The sequence below is a fragment of the Thamnophis elegans genome, chromosome 1 (genome assembly GCF_009769535.1).
Source record: "Thamnophis elegans isolate rThaEle1 chromosome 1, rThaEle1.pri, whole genome shotgun sequence".
NCBI lineage: Eukaryota > Metazoa > Chordata > Lepidosauria > Squamata > Colubridae > Thamnophis > Thamnophis elegans.
The window spans coordinates 88,422,244-88,443,764 of NC_045541.1; the positions used below are offsets into that span (position 1 = coordinate 88,422,244).

General features: G+C 41.2%; 1 protein-coding gene across 6 annotated transcripts in view; it reads left to right on the plus strand.

Moving 5' to 3' along the window:
* MICAL2 (microtubule associated monooxygenase, calponin and LIM domain containing 2) overlaps positions 1-21,521 on the plus strand; it is a 144,977-nt gene that overhangs the window by 110,421 nt on the left and 13,035 nt on the right. For all 6 annotated transcript variants that reach the window (XR_004255932.1, XM_032223510.1, XM_032223511.1 and 3 more), the window contains 3 exons: positions 2,231-2,328; positions 7,630-8,923; positions 16,785-16,882. Coding sequence is in view for 5 of the 6 variants with exons in the window: in XM_032223510.1 (XP_032079401.1) it covers positions 2,231-2,328; positions 7,630-8,923; positions 16,785-16,882 (1,490 nt within the window). In the remaining variant the exon portion in view is untranslated. The remainder of the gene's footprint in view (positions 1-2,230; positions 2,329-7,629; positions 8,924-16,784; positions 16,883-21,521) is intronic.

A 21,521-nucleotide genomic window follows, 5' to 3' on the forward strand; every position in this document is an offset into this window, starting at 1 on the left:
CCCAAAGCCTACATAAAAAAAGCAAATTGTTAAATACATAGCTTATTCACTGTATGTAAGTTTAGTTATATTTAAATTAGGTTAAGTAGATTCAGGTTTTCTCCTGGTCCTACTTGCATTTTTATCTTTTTTGTAATATGGCTTTCAATATGCTAAGTGTTGGTTCTCAATTCAGAAAACAATTGTAACTTTAAAGATTTTAGATTTAGGTATGTTGCATAGATTACATGATGTTCATAGGTGGAGAAGATAGGAGGCGCTCAAAAATGGAATCAGTGGTGTACACTGCTGTTATGACCTAATTTACATGGGGATATATGGACAGGTATTCATCATATTTAGCCTCATTTTCTTTTGACTTCCCCCAATACTTATTCAATATATTAAAGACGCACCTGGAATACTGAACCTGGGGATATTCTTTGAGTATATGACCAGAAAAAAACAAGAGACAAAGGGGTGGAGAGATAATTTGGGCAGGCTTCAGCTGAAATGATGTCACTCGCTTCAAAAAGCAGTACAAGCATTGCACGCATGCAAATCTGGACAAATATTTTTGGCATTTACTATTCCACTAACAAAAAAAAAAGTATAAGTCATACTACAGTATGTGGGCCAAGAATTCCTATTGAAAGGGCGAAGGGTCCTTTGCTTCCCATGTTGCAGAGAACAAAACATTTCCACCATTACTGGTGCTTGAAGGGGGACGACGACAACAAGTCTTTGACAGCTGCTGCTTGTGTCCCCCGCTGAGCTTAATTGGCACCACCAGGAGCTGAGCTGAGCCATTCAGTCAATAAAGAGAAGAGCTGCCTGGCCTTGAATTCCATTGTGAAGAAATCTGAAGGTTGGTGGGAAGCAGGCCAGCAGTGAAAATTCTGCTCCACAATTCTTAAGGCGGGGTTAGAGGGATAGAGAGAGGAAGCAGTACAAAATGCCTGCATGACAGGCTGCGTAGATTTACAATAGGAGAGAATAATCTCACCCAACCATTAGACTGTGGCTGGATGGTCTGCATATGACATCATGTTAGGACTGCAGCCATACTAGGCATTGGATTTTAAAGAAACAGGTACAGAGAAATACCAAATCTGCCTTTTTTTTCCTCTCAGAGTTTTTCTCCATGAAATATCCAAGTCTCCTAAAACGCAATACGCGTAGCCAATATGCACTCTGCTGCACATTTCAGAGCTAAGGGCATAATCATAATCATAGAATCATCAGAGGAGCTTGGTTGCTCATTAGGTTATGATGCTGGGCTGATGATTGGCAGGCTCATGTTTGAGACCCAATTGCTGCTGCGGGGTGGGGTCAGCCCCTGTGATACGCTCCATCTCCTGCCAATCCAACAGTTCAAAAGTGCATGATCGCAAGTAGATAAATGGGTACCACTTCAATGGGCAACTTAATGGGGAAATGAAAGGAGCCCCCAGGCAATTGTGATGTCACACTTCAGTGCTTCTGATACAACTGTAATTGTATCAGAAGCCTTCTAATGCAACAACCCACTGCCCAGGACAAGTATTCTCATCCTTTCCAAAGCAAATGTCCAGTCTTTTTATTTAAAACCTAGGTGATGGAGCACCCATGATTCAGTGGTGGGTTTCAAAAATTGTTGGAACCTACTCTGTGGGTGTGGCCTCTTTTGTGGGAGTGGCCTACCACCCATGTGATCGGATGGGAGTGGCTTGCCGCCCATGTGACCGGATATGAAATTATGAATTAGTACTTAGGTCGGTCCAAGTAGCTATTCAGAAACTCTGGCATTGAAGCATGCAAGTCTTAAAGCTGTCAAGTTACAAGATCCTTGCCAGTGGTGGGTTTCAAAATTTTTTGGAACGTCTTCTGTATGTGTGGCCTGCTTTCCGGGTCCACTGGTGGAACCTCTTCTAACCAGTTCGGTAGATTTGACGAACCGGTTCTACCGAATAGGTGCGAACTGGTAGGAACCCACCTCTGCCATGATTATTCCACTACTTAACAGTTCTCACAATTGGGAGATTCTTCCTTCTTTTGAATGGGATCTCCTTCTGTAAACGTTCCAACCATCTGTTTCATTTAGGGATCCCTAAAGAATAAATCCATAATCTCTTTCCTCTGACAACTCTTCAAGTCTTGGAAGGTTGCTATCAGTTCTCCTGTTAGCTTTCTCTTCTTTAGATTAAGCATGCTTAGTAGAAATGTCCACCGTTATCAATTTTAACCGAACAACTTCTTTGTCCTTTTATAGATTTTCCTCTTTTGTACAACAAGAGAAGTGGATTGTCTTCAAAGGACACTTCTGCCAATCTTCAGCAAGAGTTTGAGGACAGTTGCTTTAAGACAGAGGTAGGTGACCAAAAGAGGGCAGCACACTGTTTTGAACCTGCTGTATCATTACTATTATTTTTTTTGTTAACGTACATTGTTTAACATTTAAGGGAACAATGTTAAAACACCGTGAGATAGATGTGCCATTCAGAAGGCTTCACTCGATGTTACAACATTTGCACTGTGCAGCCAAGGGCATCATTGCACTTGAAATATGGTATTGGAAAGGGAAAATGACTGTTCCTTGCAGTATCATTTGTCATACATGGATTAGCAGACTATAAACATTTCAGTGGAGATGTTGGAAATTGTCCTCTTACATCCCTGAGTTTTGATGTTAGCAGACAGGGACACTTCATAAGCCAATCAGTCCCCCAGCACACATTTGTTGTAATTGCTTGTAGAGTGAGTAATTAACTATACAGCTCTTCTATTAACTTCTTGAAGGGTGCATCTGCTCTTGGCCTTCAGGGATCCAGGCTCTTCTTTCCTCAACATTTGAAACCTTTTATCCTGCAAGAGCATTGAATACTGTTTTGAGTTCCAGTGAGGCAAAATCTCTCCCAACCCCGTATCTCTACCCCTGTCAGATAGCCGATTCTTAATAACAGAATAATAGAGTTGGAAAGAACCTTTGAGGTCTTGTAGCCCAATCCTCTGCTCAAGCAAGAGACTCTATACCCGTTATGGCAAACCTATGGCATGCATGCCACAGGTGTCACGTGGAGCCCTCTCTGTGGACACGCAAGCTGTTGCCCCAGCTGAGCTCCACCAGGCATGTGTGTGCACCTCCCACCGACCAGCTGATTTTCAGGTCTCTGCTGCACATGCGCGGAGGGGCAGAGTGCATGTGACAGACACGTGTGCATTTGCGGGGGATGCAGCACCTCCCCCGTGGCCGTTTTTGATTCCAAGAGGCTTTAGCGACCCTGCTAACCCCAAAATGGGGTATGGGGGTGATGCACATGTGCGAGGGAGAGCACAGGGGGGTCTTGTGCATGCATTGCATTAGGTCTGTCAGCATGTGACGATAAAAAGGTTAGCCATCCTTACTCTATACAATTTCAGACAAATGATTGTCTGATCTTAATTGGTTGGACAACCAATAGTTGGACAATATTGGTTGTCCAATGTTACTATGCTTTTCTCCAAATACCGTAATATGAATTCTATAATCATAAAGTTGGAAGGGACTGAAGGGATGATCAAGTCTGACTCCCTATATAATCCAAGATTTAGCACAACAATCCTGAGTCCATGCTGTATTCTGATTTATGAGACACAACAACAACAACAACAACAGCAACAACAACAAGGCTGGTGTCCTTTGTGCTATTCTACACTTGGTTGAGCTGTAAAAAGCAGACTATGTACTTATGGGGGAAAACAATTTGATGAAAATATCAGTGGATTTTTATAATGGTATCAACCTAGGGGAAGAAACAAGTTTTGACAGACAATTAAATCCAGGGTTGTAATCATCTGTCAAAACCTGTTCCCAATATATAACTAATGAGTGCATAGTAGAGAAGCTATTTCTGCTTGGTATAGCAATCAATGCCCTCTTCCTTTATTAGGTAGCATTGAACCATCCCAGGTGTGGATGATCTGCAGAATCGGTAAAGTAGGCGGCTTTTGTTCTCTTGCTTTTCTAGGAACTAATGGATGACCAGCAGTGTTTGATCTGTAGGACCAGTGGGTGCTTCCCAGGAGATAGTAGATATTAAACACAGATCTGTGGGACAGAACAAGGATGTTTTTAAAAATAGCTCCCTCCACTTATTTTACGAACCCAAATGATAGGTGAGACATGTCTCTCTGTGCATGTGTCAAAGCAGAAACAGCTAAACAAGCTGTGTCTTTGGGGGGCAAGAGCAATGTTTTCAGTGATGTGACCTACAAAGATCATTATCGGGGCATCTTCATACCATGAGGGGCTAGTAGGATGTGAGGATAAAACCATAGCCCTCCTTTTTCACTACATTTGCTTCCTCGTTCAATTTTCTCCTGAAGAGTTCCTGTTAGTGCCTCCTTTTCTGTATCTGATACAGCTTCAACCTCTCTCGTCAGTTGAAGTATGGCTATCCTTCTGTCCTGGGGTCCCCCCTCCACAAGCCAATTATGAGCCTATGGTTGCTACATATATATGCCAGGAATACAAACAAATCACAAATATGGTGGGTCACAACTGCAGAAGCTTGCCTAATACTCTGTCCTAAGGCTTGTTTTTAAAGATCATGGGAGCAGAAAGATTCCCGTCTCATGTAGGATAGGAACTTGTGGATTTAATTTAGACAAACTATTTTTAAAAAAATAATTATCACTTCAGCTTCTCTGTTGAACTTCTCTGTTCACTTGCTCACTTCTATGCCTAGTAACTCCACATCTACCTCGCACAAAAGTACAAATGGTTAGATTCTGCCCATTATGTTCCCTCGCCCCATACCAGGGGTATCCACAGGGCATGGTTTAAAAAAATCAAGATGGTAGCTGCTCTAGCTATACCCTGCAGACATCCTTCTGGTGTTCATACTTTCTCTTCCCCTTCCCTACCCCATTCACCCACTGTTGCTCCTCCATTTTTTCTCCATCACATTTTCAGTTGCTTTCTCTCAAATTCAACTCCTTTCTTATGTGTCTGTTTTTCCAGCCCTACCTTCATTTCCCTTCCTCCTTCTCCATATTCCTGACAACCCTTTCCACTCTATTTTCCCGGAGGTTCTTGAGCATTAGCATCCTCTTTTTCCATTTTTCCAGCTGCTCCCCTTCAAATATTTGCCACAGTAGTTGATGGATTCTTCAACACCCCCCTTTTCCCAAAATGCGAAAGTGTTCCACTTCAGTTTGGCACCTTTCCAACAAGGTTGGTGAAGAATGTTAGCCTAGCAAGCTTATCTTACAAAACAGCAGGGTAGCAAACCTGCTTTTGTTCTGTTTTGTTTTCACTCGCATGGATGCACTCAGGGTGGGCAGGCTATGAAAAAAGTACACAAAAACAGATTGACGTTGCTTTCTTCCATGTCTCAACTCCAGGAAAGACATCATTATATTGTCTGATAATTTTTCTAAGAATGACCTTTGAAAAATTCTGGACACTGTTAATAGCCTCTGACTTTGCCAATTGCACCAGGTTTAAGAAGCCAAGATGTAGTATCTATTTGAGAGCCAATTTCTTTAGTCACAGAATTTTTTTTTAAAAAAATTAAAAATTCAAATAGAACATTTGCAAGTTGTTGCTTGGAGATGGACCAGTTTCATTCCATAGAATTTTCTGCAACCAGCATTCCTGGTAGTTGTTTCAGAATTTGTATAACACATTTGTTGGTACAATAAATATACTGCAAATAGAAAAAAAATGACAAAATAAATGAAAAAGAATCCCCTATATTTTTCAATTAATTAAAAAAAACATATGTCTGTCTCAACAGTATGGTAATACATGCGATATTATACATGAGTTTTGCTTTTACAAGAACGTGACTATAAACTTTTTAGTTTCTTGAAAATGGGGGTCAAACAAGCATTGACTTTAAGTGGGGCCATTGCCAATTGATGTTGGTTATCTAATTATAATTTTAATTCTTTAAATATTTCTATATTTCATGTGTTACAAAACATTCCCATTCAGGAAACATCATCCATAATGTTTCCTTATGACCATTTATTAGGATAGATATAGGAACAGAGTTAATCACATCTCAAGTTAAATTGAACTCCTTCAATAGAGTCTCCATACAACCATCTAATAAGATAGCAAAAAAGGGAAACATTCTATGTTAAAATACCTTTTCTTCCACTACTACAATTAGGGCCCATTAGGATGAGATGTGATAGAAGTTGACAATGGCTACACAGACTTCAGATAACATTGAGATTTGTTTGAGGACTGCTTCAGGTTATGGGGGTTCATATGAGTAGCTAGTCCAGAAATGAAAAAGCAGAGTTGCACAGAACAATGTTCTTTTGTTGATAAATATCTAATTTGCTATAGATTTTTTATAACAGAAAGAAAACTATACATGTAATCTCTTTTCTATCATAGTTATATTTGCAGAGCTGTATATCTTAGCGATCCTATTTAGAAATGCAACAGAGTCCCCCACCATCACCACCAAATTTGCCTTCCAGAGGAGATTTTGGGAGGAATTGGTCAGGAAATTAATGAAGATTCCTCTCTGTCCTCCATTTCACTGCTGGGTTTTCACTAGTGGGTGATATATCTCCAAAGTTCGAAAAAGAACACTCTGTGTACTGGGAAAAGTTTTTGAATCCAAGTTATGGGGTTTTAATAAATTTATTAAAAAATGAAAGTTGTGAGAAGAATTGCAGCTGGCCAATAGGCCCAGTCCAATCAGGGTCAAAGAGATGCTGTTGATTATTCAACCACACTGCATAATTCACAGTTCTTGTTCCTACTTCAATTTGGCTGAAATTCTTGTTTCAGACCTTTGCAGCTAAGTGCATCAGAAAATTTCTAAGGTCTGTCCATCCATCCATCCATCCATCCATCCATCCATCCAGCCAGCCAGCCAGCCAGCCAATGTAGGGCAGCTTTTCACTTAGACAAGTTTTGTGTTTGTTTTAGCCATGCAGTTGAGGAATAAGCATCTTTTAATAATGAGGAATAGTTGGAAGACGCAATTAGGAGGGCTGAATGTTATCTAGAGCAACGCATTGCCTCAGTGGTTAAGATGCTGAACTTGTTGATCAAGAAACGTCGGCAGTTTGGAGATTCGAATCCCTAGCGCTGCAAAATGGCGTGAGCTCCCATACTTGTCTCAGCTTCTGCCAACCTAGCAGTTCAAAAGCATGTAAAAATGCAAGTAGAAAAATAGGAACCACCTTTGGTGGGAAAGTAACAGCGTTCTGTGTGCCTTTGGCATTTAGTTATGCCGGCCACATGACCACAGAGACATCTTTGGACAGTGCTGGCTCTTTGGCTATGAAATGGAGATGGGCATGGCCCTCTAGAGTCAGGAATGACTACTACATGTGTGCGAGAGGAATCTTTACCTTTATCTTGTGTTATCTAGCTATGAGGCAGCCTATTGCAAATAAAGACACCTACAATTACAACTCTACAAATGTTTTTATTGCTCTCATAGGACCTTGGCTAATATCACCATCAATGGTATCCTTTTTCTGTTTTTATTGGAAGGGTCTTCATCTTTTCAAGAGTTTTCAGCTCTGTTGCCTTGATATGTATATGTGCATTTTTAGAACTGATTTGTTTCAAAGCCCCCCCCTCCCCCAGATAGAAGCATGGCTGAGAAGTTACATTTTTCCTCTAAAAATAATCACTTTATGCATTTCTTACAGCTGACCTATCCCAACAACATTCCAGAAACAAAAGCACATTTCCAACCTCACAGCGCAGAATTTCACTCCAAAGAAAAAAGCACCAACGAACCTGGACCGATTCCTTTCTACGTTCCTCATCACTGCTGCATAGATAGTTATCCAGTGGCACATAGTGAATCCCTTTCTTATGCTGATTGGGCTACCATTCCCAGTTCTCTTCAACTTGGCATCCACCGCTATGGTACTGATGGACAATATTTAGGAAATGAGGCAGTAAACAGTCAGCAACTGACTTCAGGACTGTTTACAAAAAACTCAGATACATCCTCCGTAAACCTTGATGAAGGAGATAAAATTGCTTCGGTGCCTGCCAAGGAACAGCAAGACAAACCCTTAATAAACAAAGCTAAAAGTAAAATAATGAGGAGGTTAACTCGTACTCTGAAGAATTCTCAACCAGAAGGGGCAAGAATTGCTCACCAAGGCCAAGGAATTCCAGGGCCAAACAATTCGTATTTTAGTAGAGATGAACACATTCCAAAGCAACCTAGTTATGTTAGGTCTCCTGAATTCTCGGATAATCTTTTGCCAGTTTGGGACCCTGAGAAGAAATGTCTAAAATATGTTGATAAATGTCCCATTGCTACTCAGCCTAAACTGTCACTGAAGTTAATGGCTAATGTCATTAGAAAATCCATATTAGAAGGTCTGGAAAAAAGCCAGGATGTGCATACAAAACCTTCTCTGGAAAATACCTTTAATTTCTCTTATAACCTGGCTCATTCTGAAAATCTGAAAAACACAGAGTATCAGGAAGCCTCCAGTGCACAAATGCAAGAGTTATGTATGCTGAATAATACAGAACAGGACCTTAAACCTAGGAGTTCAGTTATCTCTAATTTTTCCGGTTCAATTGAAGATTTTCGGTATGATGATAAAAGCTCATATATTCCAAAATGCGATGTGCATCTGACATCATCCAGTGGCACTCACCGTGGACATTCTTACTCTAATAAAGTTGATGTTCCCACGCTTTTAGAAAGATTTACCCTTAAAGAAAATGCTCGGAAGTCATATATTGATTGTAATGAAAAGAACAGGCTACATCCATCTTTAAGGCAGAAAAAGAAAAGTGATAATGCTATACTAGATGGTCCAGTTCAGAGGAACAATGTGTGGAATCTGTTCAGCAATTTGAGGAATAAAGAAGATGACAGCATTAAAAGCCCTTTGTTAATGCCAGCTGTGTCTCCCACTACCATCTTTGATGTTGATAAAGTACTAAGTGATACTTCCAAAGGAGAATATTTGGGTAAGCATGCTATTTAAAAATAAAAATTAAATTTTAATTTATAAAATTAATTTATAAATTTTAAATTAAGGGTGACATATTATTCATTTGAAATATATGCTGTATTTTATTATAATACCATACTGGGATATGTTCTCCAATTTTCCCTGTGAAAGAGATTCTGGATTTTTAGATCAGGATGCTTTAGAATGTTCTTTAGAAGAGCCGTGGTGGCGCAGTGGTTAAAATGCAGTATTGCATGCTAATTCTGCTGACTTCCAGCAGTTTGATTCTGACCAGCTCAAGGTTGACTCAGCCTTCCATTCTTCCAAGGTCAGTAAAATGAGAACCCAGATTGTGGGTGCAAGATGCTGACTATGGAAACTGCTTAGAGAGGGCTGTAAAGCACTGTAAAGTGATATATAATGGGGGTCTCCAACCCCCAGTCCATGGACCAGCACCGGTCCACAGTATGTCAGAAACTGGGCTGTGAAAACAAGTGAAGTCCCATCCGTGGACTGCAGACTGCAAAAAAACCATGGCCCCTCCAGTTCGTAGAAAAACCTCTCTCCAAGGAACTGGTCCCTGGTGACCAAAAGATTGTGGGTCATTGCTATATAAGTCTAAGTGCTACTGCTATTTTTTGTAAACGTTTTTTTAGAATTTCAAAGTTGGGGGCTGCTGCTATATAAGTCTAAGTGCTATTGCTATTGCTATTTTTTGTAAATGTCTTTTAGAGTTCCTTTCAATGCTGCACTTGAACTTCCATTATTTTTGAAAGGGAACAGAGGATTGGCTCATGATCATTTTTTTCATATCTATCCAGCATTCTGCAGTCTTCTTGGCTGCCCATCTCCTAGACTGAAACTTTCTTCATAGAAAATGTTCTCTCTCTGATGTCTTCTTTTGAAATATAATTGAAATGTAGGAAGTTAGAGAGTGGAGAGTCGTAATGTTACATGTAGAGGTCTAGTATTCCTGACTGTCCAAAACTGTATGCTGAAAGCACTTTCTTTTCTATGAAATGGAATGGGAATCATAAAAATGCATAATAATACAAAATAATGAAGAATAATATGGAAAAATCAGAGAGACAGAGAATGCCTAGCAACCTTGTTTAGTAGAACATATAAAGGATAGACCCAGATTTTCTTTCAGTTCTGAAGATGACAAATGATTTAAATTCTTGCATCCCTTAACTATAAGGTGACCATATTTTCAGATTGGTAAAGAGGGACACCTTTGACCGGGGGGGGGGGGGGCTTGATTAAAAATTTTATACAGAGCAACAAAAATTTTCATACAACGCAAAAATAGTATTGTAATATTTTTTTTTATTTCAACATAACTACAATTTACAAATATAAATTGTAACTGTTGCCAAACATCAAAATTTTAATCATGTGACCATGAGGATGCTGCAACGGTCACTAAGTGTGAAAATGGTCGCTAAGTGTGAAAAATGGTCATCAGTCACTTTTTTCAATGCCATTGTAACTTTGATCACTATACCACCTTTCTTGCCACAGTTCTTAAGTGAATAACTGCAGCTGGTATTTTGTATTTTGGATAGAATCTTTTTTTAAATAGTCTAAGACAATTTAAAAAAAGAATCCACACAGAATAAATTGAAGTAAAACATTTCAAACTATTCCACACAGAATAAATTGTAAAAATAGTAAAACTATTTTTAAAAATTCTATGCACAATATATTTCAAAGTATTGTGCATAGAATTTTTAAAAATGATTTCACTTCAATTTATTTTGGATAGAATCTTTTTTTAAATAGTCTAAGACAATTTTAAAAAAGAATCCACACAGAATAAAACTATTTTAAAAAATCCTATGCACAATAAATAAAATATTATTTTAAAATACATTTAAAAAATAAAAGAAAAAAACCCAGCGCACTTACCAGCAGGCACAAGTGAGCACTCCAAGTCAATCCAGAATGATGTAGATGTTAATACAAAGAACTGAGCAAATTAAAATGGTGAAATTAGTCAGGGAAATATTTTTCAAAGAAACTTTGCCACCATTTTTTCCACACGAGCCGACCTCCAACCTCCATGCCCCTCCCCTCCGGAAAATCCAGGAAGGAACACTCGCGACTTCTCTAGCCAAGTATTTCCTGCAGCTCTATGGTACTGGGTCATCTTTTCTTATAAAATGAGGTAAATGGGGCGCGGGGGGTCCATTTTCTTGCTTTAACTTTTTAATATCTTCAATGAAAGTACTGAGACAGAGAGAGGGATTAGACAGAGTGTCTTTTGTCTTGCCCCGGTTAGGATTTCTTAAGCAAATCCACTGGGCTTTCAACATGAAGCCAGAAAATCGGGACTTTTTAAAAACGCCCTGGGACACAGGACAAATTGTTATAAATCGTGACTGTCCCGCCAAAATCAGGATGACTGGTCACCTTACTTAACTATTACTCATCTAATAGCTATCTAATAATCTCATGGAATCATTAGGTTGGGCATGGATCAGTTGCTTGTAATGAGGGGCTACTCATTCACAGGATATAGATAGACAAGGGGACCCTTCTTATTTTTAGTCTCAGCAGTGATTGTAACTAGGGGTGGGTTCTGACGGTTCCACCACAAAACCGCGGACGACAAAATCGCGCTTGATGAAAGCGCACATTTGATGTCATCACAGCGCGACAAAAACATCGCGCTGTGATCGAAAAATGTAAAAATAAAGCGAAAACCTTACCCTAACCCCCCCAAACCTAACCCTAAACCTATCCCTAAACCTAACCCTTAACCTAACCCTAAATCTAACCCTAAACCTAACCCTTAACCTAACGCTAAACCTAACGCTAACCCTTAACCTAACGCTAAACGTAACCCTAACGCTCTAAACCTAACCCTAACCCTTAACCTAACCCTAACCCTAACCCTTACCTTTATGTGAATCGGCTTGCTTTAATTTTATTTTTATTTCAATTTTTATTTTTTTGTCGCGCTGTGATGACGTCAAATGCGCGCTTTCGTCGAGCGCGCTTTTGTGGACCGCGGTTTTGACGGGTCACGGGTTCTGACAGGCACTACTGCCAGTTTGCTTGTGGGCGCGTATGCACAGTGCAATAAAAATTATTCTGCTCATGTGCAGAAATGAAAAACAAGATTGTGGCACCTATGGCGCTGCCCAGAGAACTGGTTTGAGGGCATGGCAGGCCTGAGTCACTGCCGGTGCCCACAACCCAGATACCAAACCACTACCGGTTTGACTGAACTAGTCTGAACTGGTAGGAACCCACAACTGATTGTAGCTTTATGTGGTAGGACTATAGCTGTAGTAAGCTCTGCTACTGTGCCATGATCCTGATTTTTAATCTCTTCTTTTTAGTATAACCTAACCCCTACCCTAGAATTCTAGCATTGCTTGAGATTCTGAAGGAATGTCAAGTGTTATAAAGTTGATTGCTAAGTCAAACCTATTTTGAGTGTACACACAAAAAGACACTGACTTCCTTCTCATTTTGTACTTTGCTCTGAAGTTTCTTTCTTTATATGCAAATTTACCCCACTGGTTCTAATGTAAAATGTTTAACAAACTTTGATTTTATCTCCAGGTGGAGATAAAATTTCATGATAAGATTTCATGGAATTCTTTAATGAAATTTATTTGAATGCTTTTCAAAAATGGCATTGTTGCAGGGAATGCCTTTTCTCAAGGGTCCTTCAGTACTCCTTGCATATTTTAGTATGCTGTAAACTGCCAGAATACAAAATATATTCTGCTACTATTTGAATAAATCTGTTATCCTTAAAGATTTGTGTTAGATACTTATTCTAACTACAGTGGTTTCCACCAAGGTTCTCTGTTCTGGCGGGAACAGAGGTTTAATCATATTGGTCGAAGGGACTGACAGCTCCCTATAAAAGGGCTGCTGTCACTCAACCTTCACTGGATTGTTCTCAGTTGTACTTAATAAAGAGCTGTTGTTACCGTTAAGCCTGTCTCCATTACCCAATCTAACACTGGCGACGAAGGTGGGATTGGAAGGCAACTAGGCGAACCAAAAAGAGCGTAGAAATCCAACAAGTACATCCAGCCCGGAGCTCAGTGCAGCTTTGAGCAGCCATTTTTGAGTGGTAAACTCAAAACGTCCTCTGTACACAAAATGGCTATGCATGCCCCACTGACTCCGTATGACCCAGTCACCGAGCACTGGGACTAATACATGCTACTATTTGACTGCTTCCTCGAGGCAAATGACCTCATGGTCCTTTCTGAAGGCCGCAAGAAGAACATGTTCCTCGGATACTGTGGCCGGGAAGTGTTCGAGACGGCAAAAGACCTCTCTGAGCTGACACCACTGCAATCAGTTGCCTGGTTCCTGCTCCAGCAAATGCTGAGGACCCATTATGGCCCCAAGTCGTCCAAGCACATTCGCCGGCACGAGTTTAACATCAGGAACCAGAAAGAGGGTGAGTTGATTAATGAGTACATTGCGGCGCTTCGCAAGGCTGCAGTGTACTGCGAATTCTGAGACATGGACAAGCTGATTCTGGACTGCATAATTTGCGGTGTGCGGGACATTAACCTACAGAGGAGGTTACTCACTAAATCTAACCTCACTCTGCAGATCGCCTTGGAGCAGGCCAGGGTGTCCGAATCAGCCGTCAAATCTACTGAGACTCAGCAGCACAAAAGTGTTCCACAAGACGCGCGAAAGAGTACACGCGTACATCGTGAGGCTGCAGAGCCCAAGAGCTCAGGAGGCGAGGAAAATGACAGCTGCCGCATGCGCAGTAGCCACTCCCAGTTGGTGCACAAATTCAAACTGCGTCTCTTACCTTGCGCTAGCTGTGGAGGAGACCATGCCAGATCGGCTTGCCAGCGCTGCGAGCGAAAGGAGCACATCGCCAAGGTGTGCTGGAGCGAATTCCCTGCCACTACCTGGCAGCCTAGAAGCGCACCAAACCACCAACAGAGGCCCAACCAAGGGACCTGGCAGAAGCCACCATGGCGCTCAGAAGGCAACAATAGAGTCACCTACCATACGTCAATTGGCCAAGTCCGCTCCAGGTGGCCAAAAAAGCTGAAGGTCACCGTCGTCATTGAGGACTCTCCATGCAAGATGGAGATCGACACTGGGACATCACTGACCATCATACCGTGGTCTACCCTAAAGCAGGCTAGCACCCCTGACATCTGTCTATGAGATTACCAGGGAAACTGTGTCCCCATCGTGGGCCAAGGCACCTTCCAGGTGAAGTTCAAGCAGTTCAGCAGGAAACTCCCAGTGACAGTGGTCAGTGGCAACCTGCAGAGCCTCCTAGGGCTAGATTGGTTCCAAGCCCTGGGCCTAGAAGTGACCAGCATCAACGCTTTGAAAGACGACAGTGCTGAAGCCAGAAATTTCTCATAGTTGTGAACACCTACACAAAATGGTTAGAGGTAGTCCTGATGACGTCCACTACAGCAGAAGCGGTCATCAAGGTGCTACAGAGACTTTTCTCTATGCACGACCTACCCGACGTCTTGGTCTCTGACAATGGGCCCCAATTCACAGCGATGCAATTTGAGACCCGCCTAGCAGCCCAGGAAATCAGGCATGCCCTGGTCGCACCATTCCATACGGCCTCCAATGGTCAGGCAGAGAGAATGGTTAGATCTGCAAAAGAAGCCCTCTCTAAGATGGGCCCAGGAGATTGGCAAACACGGGTTGACCACTATTTGCTAATTCAGCACATCACACCCGGTGCCACTACAGGGAGAAGCCCCTCCGAGCTTCTCATGGGTCTCCGGCTAAGGTCCCACTTAGACCAGCTACACCCCAATTATTCTGCCTCATCACCCCCAGACTCCACAAGCAAGATTTGGACATTTAGCGTAGGGGATTCAGTATACGCCCACAACTACGCTGGGGGAACTCTGTGGATTCCTGCATCACCGACCCTCGCTCTTACCTCTTAGAGCTCAAAGACGGTAGGAATTGGAGAAGGCATATTGACCAACTCCATGGCTTCCTCTCCAACTCCACTCTTAGACAACCAGAGGTAACTCTTGCACGAGTTAGCCAAAGCCCTACCCAAACGGAGCAAACACTCACTCCTTCCACGGCCAGATCAAGCCCGAGAGTACCAGGAAATGTATCTGGTTATGTTGCAGGTCCACAGCAAGCTCCGAGCGAACCAGCTCTAGAAGCTCCAGCCACAGCCTGCGAAAGGTTCCAGGAGCTTCCATCAAGTGGAGCTGTGGAGCAAACAGGTCTGTCCGACCTGTCCAAGGAAACCCCTCCTACTGAACTGCGCAGGTCAGGCAGAGCTACCCAAAAGCCCGCCTACCTGCATGACAAGTAGGATTGTTCCATCCAAGAGGGGAGGGGTGTTAGATACTTGTTCTAACTACAGTGGTTTCCACCAAGGTACTCTGTTCCGGCAGGAACAGAGGTTTAATTCTATTGGTTGAAGGGTCTGACAGCTCCAATAAAAGGGCTGCTGTCAAACTCAACCTTCACTGGATTGTTCTCACTTGTTATACTTCATAAAGAGCTGTTGTTACCGTTAAGCCTGTGTGTGCCTATCCATTACCCAATCTAACCATTTGTGATTCAGGGTCCTATTTAACATAACCTGTAATATGGGACTTTGTTCTCCTTCACAGTTTTTGTCTGGTATGTTTTTCTGTCACTCCGTGAATTATCACAACATTTTCTCTAGCTATTGTTCCTGGCCTTAATGTTGGGTACTGCTCTTTTAGGCTCTCTTTGGCTTAAAATGCATGGTAGCAGAATGACCTGTTCAGAGCAGCACATTGAAAAATAAGCGACCTGGATCATAACCTTCCATTGTGTGGCTAAGCCCTCCCAAATAGTGTTGTCCCTCCAAAGCAAAGGAACATCTCTGCATGCCTGTGCAACATGCGTTTCTGCCATCAGTTACAGCAAATTCACACTTACTCATCTGAAATTAAGCAAGAAGCTCTCAATCATCTTAAACAACGTGTCCTTGTCACTCATGCCCTGAACATAAGTGAATCCAGGTGTTAATCATTAATCTTGCAGCAAATTAAGTGCAGCAGCAGATGTTCCTTGTGCTTCTGTTGTTTAATTTATCAAGGGGAGGGTATATGAATTAGACAAGTAAATTGTTAGGAGGTCAGGTTCAGTTCCTGTTAAAACATAAATGCTGATGACCTAGGTAACAAGTAGAGTTAGGGCATAATAATGAAATCAGCTTGGAATGCAAGTTATTCCCAGAAATCCTCCTTCCTTTCCCATCGTGTTTTCTCCAGAATTGCATTGTGTGTTTATAAACAGCACCTATTGTTTAATACCTGCTGTGGTAGAGATTGTGGGAGTGAAAATATAAGTGACATTTATTTAGATCTCATTAATGAAATATTTATGCTGCAGAAGGCTGAGTGATAAAGCCTCCATCAGGGCGTCCATTTGCTTCTGATTATATTTGTGACTTCTTTTAAAATATGACCAGACATTCTGACGCCGGCTATTTTACACTGAGCAGATGTCACAGAAGAAAAATGGGTGCCAGATGCTACAAGCCACATAAGAGTAATTTGCTTAAGAGCTGGCTCAGCCGTGCTGCATTTATTTATGCCCCATGGTGTGAGATAACGTGGCTAACTTGTGATGCGCGTTTTAAGAACAGGCCTAATTTTTAATATAGGGTGAGACCTTGTTTGCACATAAAATTTGATATATTCATATTGTGAGCACAGGATTGCCAGGCAGTGAAGGCCTTGAACAGTAGCCAAAATGTAATTAATGTAATCAAGTTTACAAATGGTCATTCGAGAAATGTTTGAGAAGCTATGAGCAGGTGCAGCATAAGCAGTTTCAGTCAGATCCTAGGAAAAGAATAAAGGCAATAAATGTCACTGAGCAGTTTGATTCTCTTTCAGGATCTAAAGGTCTACCTGCCAGGAAACAAGCGACAACTGGCTATTGCTCATCCTCCTCTGATGACGAATGGGAATATAAGCCTTCCCCTCAACTCCCGGTAAGTTATTGAAGGCTATTTCCTCTCAAACATTTGCTGTTTTCACTTGATTACAAAAATGATTGACATTTAATGCAATCATCTATTTGTCTCTTTAATAGCATGTTAAAGAATCTTAAGGGGGGAAAGGGGATAATAGTTTAACTAGTCTTCCACAGAGGCAGCAGGAAAGACCAGCTATTTTTCTACAGAACTCCTTAAGATAACAAATAACAGAATTGGAAGGGACCTTGGAGGTCTTCTAGTCCAACCCTCTGCTCAAGCAGGAAGCCCTATATCACTTCAGACAAGTGGAATACCACATTAATAAGTTTAGGTAATGACTAAAATTGGCTGAAGAGAGTCCATTAGGTGCGTAACAAAATAATAAACAAATTTAAATGATTAAATATGCAACAATAGTCTATATGATTTCAATTTTTTTGTAGCAGAGCTTATTTGATGGACCTAAATCTTAAAAGTAACGTCCTCTGGAATCTAATTTGAGTCTAGGGAACTACAAGAATGCACCCTAGGCAGCAATATAAATGTGGCTTGCCATGGTCTTCTTCTGGAATGCATTTTCAATTTCTTTTATCTTGTTCATACAGCCCTAGAGTTTCTTCTTAGGGGTTTTCCAACTAGGTCCTAACCAGGTCCAATCTTGCATAATGTATTTTGAAATTAGCCCAAGTCAATCGGAAATCACCTACTGAGAATGGAAACAGTATTAAGTAGCAAGTTGAAGCTATTTGGAAACTATTTACTTACTGAAGCACTTTTTTCACTCAACTTTATCAATTGCTAAAAAGTGGCAAGAACTCTCATTCTCTTACTCCACAAACCTATGAACATTCCAATATGATGGTTGGCAATTTTTTTGTTTTCCAGAGGCACACAGAACATTTAAGGGGAATAATATCTAAAGTGGCCTGTGGGCAGGAAGAGATAATACAGAGCGGATAAGCTAGCGTGCCTCAAGTAGACAATTTTTTTTGTTCCTTTCCAGAGATTTGGTAGGAAACAGCACCAATTTCATTTCTTAATTTCAGCACTTAGAGGTTCCAAAGAGTTCTAAAAAGATAGTTAGGACAATAGGCAGTTGCCAATGCTGTCCTAATAGTATAGGTTGGTGTTACCCTAATATGGTGCTAAACTCCACTCCCAGTATTGGCCAAGCAAGTGGGGAGTGCTGAAAACTGCAATCTGCGGAGTCAGAAGTTTTTGTGTGAATCATAAAGCTCCTTCCACACTGGCACTAACCCTAACCCTAAGCCATGCTGGGCCCAGGAAAAATGCAAGCCAAAGTAAGGATAAAGGGAGTGCGGAATAGTAAAAAAAAACATCAAGAACATGTTCCAAGCTTGGGCATTGATTTTATATAATATATTATTGTAATGTTAAACAGGAATAGTTTGCCTCCCTCCCTCTCTCCCCCCTCCCTCTCCCTCCCTCCCCCTCCCTCTCTCTCTCCCTCCCCCCTCTCTCTAACTTTGGCCACATCAATGAGGGCTGCCCCTCTGAGAAAATTGTGAGGCTGTGTCTCTCTGTGTGGGAAAAGAAAATGATGTGGCATGTATTACTAATATCTGGATTGTGTGGGCTTGACACTGCTTTGTCCATCTGTATTTTCAGTGTAGCTTTAGCACAGCAGTGGGATTTGAGGATGGACTCTCAGTGATCCATTGGAAATGCCAATTCATTTGTCCAAAAGCCTAATTTTGCTGGCTAAAAGGGTTTTGCATAGTGTTGGGTCAAGATATTATTTGGTGGCCTGATATTCTCCTTGGCTGAGGAAGCTAAGCTTGTCTTTGATGAAAAGTTATAGAACTTTAGGATGATTTTTTTCCTTCAAATTAGGTCAGCTGCATATTAAGAGTATTAAGGCTATCCAACTGGCCAAGACAGATTACTACCTGGAGAGCATGGTCTCATAGTGTCCATTGCCTCTATTGCTTTATAGCGGGGGTGTCAGACTTGCGGCCCACAGGGTAGATGCGTCACATGCTGGCCCCGCCCTTGTCTGGTTTAGCGAAGGGGAGAGAGTCCCTATACATCACATGACACCACGGTGACAATGTGAGTTTGACACTCTTGCTCTATAGTATTTGCCTGGGAAAATTTTCCAGAAGCCAAAACCTATGATTCTGTAATAGAAAAATAGAAGAGACTATTGACACAATCTTACTATTATTGGTGCTGTAGCATCCATGCTTTTTTCCTTGTTTTCTGAGGGATTCATACAATGAAGCGCCGCAGCTTCAGCAAACAACTACAGCAAAAGGAGTGTTAGACTCCCTTGGAAGACGACATGCAGTTGAGTAGATACAATCATGTCTCTTGTAGGTCATGAAGATTACAAAGAAGGCTTACTTAATCCATTGCATCTCAGGTAATTGCCTATTAGAATGCTTTAGTTTGCTCAAGGGTCTATTTTCATCTGCTCTAACAAACTCAATCTGCATAAGGTGTTTTAAAGATATTTATAGACCCAGTCATTACACTGTCCACAAAATATGTTGGTTGTTAAAGGAAAACTGCAAAGAAAACATATACAAAAAAAGATGTTTTAAAGATAAAATCCTTTACTATCCAACTTGAATGTTACAGATAATACTGAAATATCTGGCATAATTTGGTCTAATTATATGAATCTACTTTTGATTGCTAAGGCTTGAGGATATAGCAAGATGATTATAACTTTCTAGCCCATTACATATCCTCTTATACCCTGCCCTTTTGTGGTTTGCTCGTGTTACAAAAGGGGAATGACTAAGTGGAACATCCATTCCTTAAGCAAAAGATAACTAAATATAGGCAACTTTCACCAACTACAGCCATGTTACAAAAACCCATTTACAGGCAAGGTGCTTGAGAACATATTGCCTGTAAAACTGCTGACATTCTTGGAAGAATCCTATTAACACAGTCCTTCTCAGTCTGGCTTCCAGCCTGATTTTGGAACAAACTCAGCTATGGTCACCCTGTTAAATGACCTCCTGCAGAAAAGACAAAGGGAATATGTTTCACAGCCTAATGAGATGCTAGCAGGGAGTTAAATAGAACTGCTGTAAATCAATTCTCTTACTAGCCATGCCAATGGTAAGACTATAAATCAGTCCACAGTCTTTCACTGGTATTATAAGATTTTGCAGACTTTGAGCTGGCCTTCCACTGTGAGAATTCAAAGGGGTGAAAGGTAGAGTGTGGTAAAATCCACTGGATCAAAGAGTCAAGGGAACAGGTAAAAGATTTTCAGCACCAAGAATGGGCTATCACCAAATGTTGCTCAAGCAGAGCATAAAACTGCTTAGCAGTCATAAATATACCGGTCCTCGAGGTCCCCCACCAGATACAGCTGAAGCTCTGCAGCTTTATTTTTTTCAGGTTTTGATCCTGCATATTCTCAGCTTAAGGTAAATAGTTTTCAGACACAAAGGATCAGGACCATACATTAACTTGCAGCACAGAAGATTTATTCAAATCTTTACAGAAATCTCTAGTCAACTAACAGTCAGCACTAAATTGGCACTAGATAAGGGTAACAAAATCCAAGGAAAGCTAGACTTGGATAATTTGTGGCAATGTAAGGACTCTAAGCTGATGACATATTTAACTCACTCCGCCACCCTCTAGCTCTGCCTTCTCTTCCCTTATGTTGGTTTCCTTGAGAGGTACTACACAGAAGGAAACATGATGGAAACATGGTGGCCAAATATCACCCCCTCTCCTTCCCCTCTTTACCTATTTTGACTGTCCTTTTAGATTGGATGAGCCAATCTTTTAGAGGGGAACTTGATTATGGTGTCATTGACAGAAAAGAACAAGATACAGAAAAGTTGGAAAGAAGATGTAAGAAACTGAAAGCTGAAGTCTTAAAGATGGTAGGCAGAGCAGGAAAATGGGGGTGATAGGGAAAGCAGCTTGGAGGGAGGTGAACAGGAGATTGTTAGTGGTAGCAGAATAAATATCACAGAGTGCTGGCAGGAAACTAAGCCCAATATACCAGCAATTACACTGGAGATCTAGACACCAATAGAAAGCGAAGACCTCAGTGTTAGCAATTACTCCAAACAGCCCAGAGCACAGAGTCTAAACTAAGAGCCTAGCTTGGCAAGCAGAGGCCCAGAACACTGGCATAGAACACCCAGCTGACAAAGATTGTAACAAACCCTTGAGCACTGGCTGCACTGAAAAAGGCCCAACAGTGTGGCAGCTATTCCAAGAAGACCTAGAGTGATAACCATAGACAAGAGACTGTGAAAGAGTCTTAGTGCCAGTGAGAGGGCCCCAGTGCCAGAGTATGTACAAATAAGTGGGAGCAAGATTTAAAATATAGACACAATAAAACAATAAAGAAAAAGGGAAATGGATTACAATGCATGACATAACCTGCAGGATAAAAAAGTCTTGACATAGAAAATAGAACTATAGAAAGTAAATTAAACTGTAGAAAATTGTGTAAAAACGAAAGAGGCTGGAACCTCAGATTTTAATTTAAAAGCACTATTTGGTGAATATCTGATAATAAAAAGATTCTGGTTGCAGAAATTCTCAAATGCTACTGAATCTGACATTGTTCCCAGACTGAACCTACAACACATGTCTTTCACAAGGCTAGACTCTGGCTTTCTAGCTGTGGTCTTCTATCTTCTGAAAG